Source organism: Coptis chinensis, chromosome 2, assembly GCF_015680905.1.
Source record: "Coptis chinensis isolate HL-2020 chromosome 2, ASM1568090v1, whole genome shotgun sequence".
NCBI classification, from domain to species: Eukaryota; Viridiplantae; Streptophyta; class Magnoliopsida; order Ranunculales; family Ranunculaceae; genus Coptis; species Coptis chinensis.
In genome coordinates, this window is record NC_141457.1 from 66113900 (window position 1) to 66122632 (window position 8733).

Below are 8733 nucleotides of genomic sequence, written 5' to 3' on the forward strand. Positions count from 1 at the left end.
AATTTGTTAGTTTGTTTAGTCATAATGCAGATGTCTATGATCTGTCGTTTCCAGACGATATTGTAGATTATTATCATGATATAGAAACTGGACTGCTTAATGAGCCTAGGGAATTAGCACCTTACTGTGGCTCAAAGAAGAAAAAGAATGTTATTGTAGATGATAGCAGTGAAGATGACGAAGAAGTAGAAGGAGATGACTCTGAGGATAGTGGACAAGAAAATATTAGAAAGAAGAAAAGAAGCGTACGTCCAAAAAAGAAGGAAAAGAAAACTGGGGATAACTCAACTAAAATTGAGGAAGGGATTAAGAGTCGAGAAATGGTATGTATATAATATTTCTTTTAAAATATCATATATGTAATACCTATAATATGTTTTGGAATGATGTTTCATTATGACAGGTTTTTTGTCTTCCGGCACAAAAAACTACTGATGTGCATGATATTGATGATGATGATGATATCGGTGGGGAAGCGATGACTAACAGTATATCTGGACTTGATGTTAGTGTTGATCTTGCTTCTGTGATTTAGAATAATATTCGTTATTGATTGTTTAATGGTTCTTTTGGTAATGTAGATGAAAAAAGTTGACGATGGTGGAGATACAATGGGTTCAACTTCTATTGTCAGGATCAATTTTGGAGTGCCAACTCCTTTTGGTGGAAGTAGTTTTAGAGTTCCAACACCTGTTATTGGCACCAATGCTAGTGTAGCAACTTCTGCCGATGGCATCATTGCTGGTGTGTCGAGTTTAGTATCAACTGTTGTTTGCACTAGTGCTGGATTGCCGATTTCTGCTGTTGACACCGATGCAAGTGTGTCAACAGAAGTGTCTACTGTGGTTAGTACCAACATCATTGTTGGCTCAACTGTACCTTCTTCATTGCAGCCAGGGATGAGCGGCAGTTCTACAACGCCTGTGCTCATCACTCCAGACGTGCAAGCCTTGCCAATTGAAAGTTAGATGTTGAATAGTTATTTTTTATAGTATTTACTTATTATTATATATTATTATTTTAAATCATTTTGTCTAATATTTTAGATCCAGAGTTATTGTGTTTGGATTATCAATGAAGTGTAGATTTTGTAAAAACCGTTAATATGTTGAATTCAAAGCTTGCATAGGTAATTTTGTGTGTGTGTGTGTGCGTGTGTGTGTGTGTGTGTGTGTTTTTTTTTTTTTTTTTTTTTTTTTGTAACACATTATTTTTGTTCTCTTAGGCATCGAAGCTTGGGGATTGTGCTAAAGAAATCTTAGAAGCAAAAGAAAATTATAAGATTAAAACCAGTGAATATGCGAGATTGAGAAATATTTGGAAGGAGAGAGAGCTCATCTTTCAGGAGAATGAACGTATGAGAGGAGTACTTACGAGAAATAAAGTAGTTTTACACGACTATTAAATGAAAATGAATATCATGAAAGCTGAATTGTCAAAACAAAATCAAGAAATTGTTGTTCTCAAGGAGCAGAAGGTTTTGAGTAATGAAGTTGAGATTTTAAAATGTGAGAAATTGGAATTAGCTAAACGAGTTTGCGAGGCTGAGGGGATTAGAAGAGACTACAAGGTACTATTGGAAGAGAATGCATTTTTTAAGAAGGAGTTAGATGAATATCATGAGAGGGTGGAATATTTTAGGATTGGGTGTGAAGAGAAGGATGATATGATTGAGAAGCATGTAGTTGAAACTAAGAAATCTGGGGCGTTGTTGCGTGAAGCATCAGCAAGTGTTGGACTTTTGAAATCGAGAGATTCTGAGAAATGGGAAAAATTGCAATAGCTATCAGATTATTATACTATGTGTTATAGGAAGTTAGAAGATGTATCACCGTCGGATCTAAAAGGTGTTCCAGTTCCAGTGGAGGATAGCATTATGCCGCAACTTCTTGAGTGAAGTTTTTGTTTTTTATTGTTAGGATGATGTGAGGTTAGGTTACAATTTTTCCTTTCTCGATTATGTTTATTTTTTCCACTGTATTCATGATGTTCGGATTTTATATATTTTTTATTAGATTGGTAATCAGAATAGGTCAGTCAAAATATATAAGAGTTGGGTAATCTGGCCTTGAGGTAGGTCGGCAAAATAGATATAAGTATTAAGGATAACGTAATTAGGGTGTCACCGCCCCCATAATATAATGATAACGTAATGAAATTTGGGGTGTCGCCGCCCCCAAAGTGTAATGATAACATAATGAAATTTAGGGTGTCGCCGCCCCCATAGTTTAATGATAACATAATAAAATTTGAAGTGTCGCCGCCCCTATAGTGTAATGATAACATAATGAAATTTGGGGTGTCGCCGCCCCTCATAGTTTAATGATAACATAATGACATTTGGGGTGTCGCCGCCCCCATAGTGTAATAATAACGTAATGAAATTTAGGGTGTCGCCGCCCCCATAGTTTAATGATAATGTAATGAAATTTGGGATGTCGCCGCCCCTATAGTGTAATGATAACGTAATGAAATTTGGGGTGTCACCGCCCCCATAGTGTAATGATAACGTAATTAAATTTGGGGTGTCGTCGCCCCCACAGTGTAAGTGTAATGATAACGTAATAAAATTTGGGGTGTCGCCGCCCCCATAGTGTAATGATATCGTAATGAAATTTGGGGTGTTTGATTCCTAGTTAAAACGAAAGATGAATCAAATTTTATTGAATTATGAAATGATTACAATGAATGAAAAACAAAACATTCAACGATAAAACTCTTTCAAATGAAAAGCATTCCATGGCTTGGCAAATTTTTCTCCAGTGATTCTACGAAGGAAATAAGACCCTTTAGATGCTAGCCTATCAATGATGAACGGTCCTTCCCAATTCTCTAACAGCTTCCTATAGGAACCGTTATTCAGAATGCAAATATTTCTACAAACCGTGAGAACCCACGCGCAGCGGAATCAATGGGGTTCTCACGATTTTGGATTAGAGAACATACCTTTTAGAATCGGCTAAAATGTAATCTCTGAGAATCAAAGCTTTATCAAATCCGAAATCAACCCCTTGATCTTCTGTTGTATTCCTTTAGAACAGATTGGTCGTTGTGTGGGCAACGATCTACCAATCCCCTTCTTTCTCACAAAGCTAGATCCAATTTTGGATCTATCTTTCCTTGCCTCTTTTTCTAATCTAGTGAATAGTGAATTTCAGCCAGAGAGAGAGTATTCTATTTATAGGCTACAACAGGGACCATAAGGAGAAATTAGGGTTGGACCTCCTGACGGGCTTGGGCTTCCCATGTTCGCCCAGAACACACGGCCCAAGTCCATCAACAAATGGCTTATTCCACTAAAGGCCATTGTTGCACTACCGCCCTAATCCCAAATTATGTGTCAGCGTTTATGGGCTCCATATTATATGCTCGTTGATCTCCCCGTGTTTAAGATATCGAATGTCCGTTGATTAAGTCAAGTTACTGACAACTACATTAATCAACTTCTTATGTCCTTGAGTAGTACCACTCAAGCTCATTGTCATGTCGGAATAAATCCACCTGCAAGGTTTACATGACAATCTTTTTGAGCTCCTCAAGGGGACATTATCAACCCGACTTCTTGCGGGACACGGATTCCTTTTATAATCAACAGCACACCTTACATACAATGTCATTACCCAATCCATCGAGTTTGTTGATTCACAAATGAATCTCACTCATTGATGATTTAAAGCAATGTACAATGCATGTAAGTGCCCATTATTATATCCGGATTAGGAGGACAAGCATCCATAATAACAGAGGTGTTTGTTCTCTTATATAGTCGGTATAATGAGAAACAACCTCACTTGGTCATGTTCAATACACACAAAGTGGACTAGTGTAATCCTATAGTCAAGATAGACTAATACCAGATTATACTACAACCGTACTAATGGTTTGTCCAAATCCATCTAAGTTGTGAACGATTACTTATACTTTATAAGGTACTGATGATATGATCTTCTGTGTGTTCACACTATATCATCTACAATATAAAGTATTAGACACATGCATATAACTAATAACATATATAATATGCATAACATTTGCCCATATGATTCTCATTCAAAAAATAAAGAATTAGAGTTAATACAAAAGTAATGTTTTTAGTATATAACAACCTTATCACTTCCCAAATTCAATGAGCTTCTATTTTCGGCTAAGTACCCAATCTTCTGGCTCAAAACTCTTGAGGCGAAGCTTTCTATCATATTTGCATTTCATGTCTACCTGATATTTTATTAGACATTGTAAAGCTTCTTCTCGAGTTTTATCGATTGAGTCTGCCACCAAAGTTAGAGCAGCATCATTGTTTCCAGTTTGTACCGCTTCTGTCCTTGTAGTTGGTGCAATTAATTCTGTCGGGAGGACAACATCCATGCCATAAGCTAGGTTGAAAGGGGAAAGATTGGTAGAATGCTTTAGAGTGGTGCGATAAGCCCAAAGCACTGCTGGCAACTCTTTAACCCAATTTCCTTTTGCTTCATTAAGCTTCTTCTTCAAAGTCGAGAGAATCGTCTTATTGGTTGCTTCTACTTATCCATTTGTTTGTGGATAATATGGAGCGGAAAAATTATGCTGAATTTTTAGTGAGGCGCAAAATTTGTGAATGTCTTCCGCATCAAATTGTTTACCGTTGTCAGAGACGATGTTAGATGGAATTCCAAAGCGACAAACAATGTCTTTCCATAAGAAACGATGTACATCTGTTGCTGAGATGTTGACAAGCGGTTGAGCTTCTACCCATTTAGTGAAATAATCAGTCGCAACCAATAAGAATCGTACACTTCCAAGAGCCTTTGGTAAGAGTCCCACAATATCCAAGCCCTATTTTGCATAGATGAGCAATATATAAGTTTTGAACATGTTCTTCTATAACAGTTATGCTTGGAAAAGGTTGGAAATCAATATAGATTTTTCTTTCATTGTTAACATCAACTGCGGCAGAGAGATAGGCTAAGGCATCGGCGTGACGATTATCATTGTGAGAGCACTGGTGAACTGCAATGGATTTGAAACGAATGGATAGCTCATGCATTTTTTGGACATATGCAGCCATCCTATCATTTCGAACAACAAAAGATCCGCTAAATTGATTCGCAACAAGCTTTAAGTCAGTGAATAACTCGATCTTTGTCGCCTCCAGGTCAAGTGTTGTTCGCATTGCATAAAGAACCGCTTCATATTTAGCTTCATTGTTTGATGCGTAAAATCCGAGGCGAACAGATTTTTCAATTTTCTCGCCATCAGGTCAGATTAAAACACAACCAAGGCCTGAACCTGATTTGTTCTTGGAACTGTTCGTGTGTAGAATCCATAAAGAAGGGTCGACACTTGTGGATGGATCGGCCGATCCTTGTTGTGGATTAGGAGGAGGTTCTTCAAACTGTTCTTCCATGGTTGGTATGTCATCGACAGGAAAATCGGCCATAAGTGATGCCATTGCGTGGCCTTTCTCAGATGATCGGGCTTTGTAGATAATTTCGTAGGCACTCAAATATGTTTCCTATTCTGCTAATCGGCTCGAATCAACATTTTGAAGAACTTTTCTCAAGGGGTATTCAGTATAGACATTGATGATACACCCTTGGAAATAAGGCTTCAATCTTCGTGCACTATGTACAAGTGAGAGAGTTATTTTCTCAATCTGTGAATACCTTGCTTCTGGAGCTGTAAGGGTCTTACTTATGAAGAAAATTGGTTGTTCATTTTCATCATCAATGAATAAGATGGCACTCATAGCTATTTCTGATGCTGCCAAATAGATGCCAATTGTTTGTCCAGTGGTCGGACTAGCAAGAATTGGTGGCTGTACTAAGTATTCTTTCATTTTTTGAAAAGCTACTTCACACTCATCTGTCCATTGTGGGGATCCCTTAATGGCTTGAAAAAATGGGTAGATCCGATCTGAATATTTTGAGATAAATCTACCCAAAGCGGCTATCCTACCCGTAAATTGCTAGATTTGCTTCTTAGTTTTTGGCGAGGGCATTTCTGTAATAGCACAAATTTGATCAGGATTAGCTTCAATGCCTCGTTTGGTCATAAGATATCCAAGAAATTTACCCGATGCTAACCCAAATGTGCATTTTGATGGATTTAGACGCATTAGAATATGCACCAGGCGATCAAAGAATTTTTGCAAGTGATGAAGGTGTGAAGACTCTTCATGCGACTTGATGACCATATCGTCAATATAAGCTTCCATAAACTTGCCTAAGAAGTCTGAAAATGATGTATTTATGAATTTCTGATATGTTGCCGGTGCATTTTTTAGACCGAAAGACATTACCTTATAGCAAAATAAGCCTTGGTCTGTTATGAAAGTTGTAAGTTCTTGTTCATCTTTGGCTAATGCAATTTGATAAAATCCCATTGAGGCATCCATAAAAGAAATTCATTTAAACCCTGAAGTGGCATTAACCATTTCAGAAATACGAGGCAAGGGATACAGGTGAATAGGACATTTTTTATTGACATCAGTAAAATCAACACAAATTCTAAGTTTCCCATTTTTCTTAGGGACTGCTACTACATTGGATATCCATTTTAGATATAGTACATGCCTAATAAAATTAACACTTAGAAGTTTGTCGATATCTTCTTTCATTTTGAGCTTTCGATCGGGAGCCATTCGGCGAGGCTTCTGACGTATTGGCTTTTGTGTTTTGTCGATATCTAGCCTGTGACATGCAAGTGAATGATCAATCCCAGGCATTTGTTTGATCGTCCACGCAAACACTGTGCAATTTTTCTTCAAAAGCTCAATGAGTTCAACCTGTTCCTTCTTGGAAATTTCCGCAGAAATAAAAGTGGTATCTTCTTCCTTGTTGCCAATCTGTACTTCGAGGAGCCTGTCGATGGTCGGGGGGCCACCTAAACGCTGCTCCATAGCATTACCCGGCCAATGAAATTCTGTAATTGCTATTTTCCCCCATCGACATTTAGGATGGTGTTGCCCTTGACTTCCGAATCTTTAAAATCTTCAAGTACATACTCATGGCACTTCAAAGCTGCTATCTGATTATTTTGAACTTTGCATACCATACCATCACACCAGAACTTGATAGCCTGATGGAAAGTAGAAACGACAGCTCCCATTGAGTGGATCCAATCTCTTCCCAGAATGACATTGTAGGAGGAGTTACAATCCATGAGAAGAAAATCAATTGTAACTTCCTTGTTCATTAATGTCACCGGAAGAGAGCATCTACCAATTGATTTTGTTGTTGTCCCATCAAAGCCAATGATAGGATTTGGATCGGGAACTATCATTTTCTCGGGGAGATTGAGTCCTTTGTAGCAACACTTGTAGATAACACTTGCCGAACTACCTATATCGATCATGATTTTCTGCACACGATGAATTCCAACAAAAGCTTGTATTACAATAGCATCATAATGAGGATGGTGCACTCCTATCAGATCATTATCAGTCCAACAGAGAGGTCCTTCCTCATAAGTCTCAGTACACATACCGTGGAGAAAATCGTATTCACTATAAACATAGTGGTGCCTGAGATCAGTGATCTTAGAGTGATGAAAATTCTTGCGCTGGGTGTTAGACATTGAATCAACTCTGACATGACCAACTTTGATTACATTGTGTGCGGTCACGACTAAAGCTTGTTTCGTTTTACCCGGCACGTAATCCTGAAGCATACCCTTCTCGATCAAACCTTGGATTCTACCCCTTAGAGATCGGCATTGTTCAGTTTCATGACCAAAATCATCGTGGAATTTGCACCACAGTGATTTGTCACGTGTCGCCTCGGTATCTTCGGAGAGAGGAAAAAGTGGAGCTAAGATATTCTTTCCCTTAATCTTCTCATAGATAACAACATACTTCTCGTTGAGGGTGGTAAGCTTTAACTCAGGAAGTTTCTTTTGTTCTTTGTCGTTCCATTGTTGTGGCCTACCATCACTCTTGGACTTTTGATCAGTTGTTTGTTGAAACTTCGGTTTTTGACTTTGTTCTTGTGGCTTGCTTATCCGATCCCTATCTCTGTGAACTCATGCCGATACATCATCTTCAACTCGAATAAATTGTTGAGTTTGAGCAAAAAGTTCATAACGAGTTGTTGGGACGTCTTTTACTATAGAGTTGTAAATGTCATCCCTATCATAATTAATGCCTTCCTTAAAAGCATAAATGACAAGAATATCAGATGCATCTGGAATTTCAACAGCCGCTTTCCGAAATCTCACAACAAATTTACTGAGCTTTTCATCCTTTTGTTGTTTAATACTGAATAGAGAATCAATATTTTTCAGTTCTTTCCAATTGTGAGGAAAATGCTCGGCAAACTTATATGCAAGATCAGTAAAATTGTAGATGGATCTTTCTGGAAGCATGTTAAACCATCTCATCGACTCAATTCCAATGAGTGTGGACGGAAATAACTTGTAAAGAAGAGCATCGTCGAAAGTCCATAAGATCATCTTGTTTCTGTAATTAACAAGATGCATCAAAGGATCTCCATCAATCTCATCATACTTTTCGAATTATGGCTGCTTGAAGTCCTTGTGATGAACGGTTGTTTGGATTCGGAGAGAGAAGGGAGAATTGATACCACTCTCTATAGCGAGATTTTGTATTTTGTTTTCTCGTGACTCCTTATCATTAACAACCTTCAGTATCATTTCATGGAGACGTCGTTCAAAAAATAGAACATTCTCTCGACGATGGTCACGACCGAACTGTGGACGTTTTGGCCAAGATTTCTTCGGAGGAGGTGGAGTGAGTTC

General features: G+C 38.1%; 2 protein-coding genes across 2 annotated transcripts; both read right to left on the reverse strand.

Moving 5' to 3' along the window:
- Positions 1-6382: 6382 nt before the first annotated feature.
- Positions 6383-6877, reverse strand: LOC147517238 (uncharacterized). Its single transcript, XM_086593530.1, has one exon. The coding sequence runs from the start codon at positions 6875-6877 to the stop codon at positions 6383-6385; it is 495 nt and encodes a 164-aa protein (XP_086449656.1).
- Positions 6878-7998: 1121 nt separating this feature from the next.
- LOC147517239 (uncharacterized) lies at positions 7999-8427 on the reverse strand. Its single transcript, XM_086593531.1, has one exon. The coding sequence runs from the start codon at positions 8425-8427 to the stop codon at positions 7999-8001; it is 429 nt and encodes a 142-aa protein (XP_086449657.1).
- Positions 8428-8733: the final 306 nt, after the last annotated feature.

Coding starts and splice junctions, on each gene's coding strand:
- LOC147517238 (XM_086593530.1), bottom strand. CDS start 6,877: ATGGAGCAGCGTTTAGGTGGCCCCCCGACCATCGACAGGCTCCTCGAA.
- LOC147517239 (XM_086593531.1), bottom strand. CDS start 8,427: ATGATCTTATGGACTTTCGACGATGCTCTTCTTTACAAGTTATTTCCG.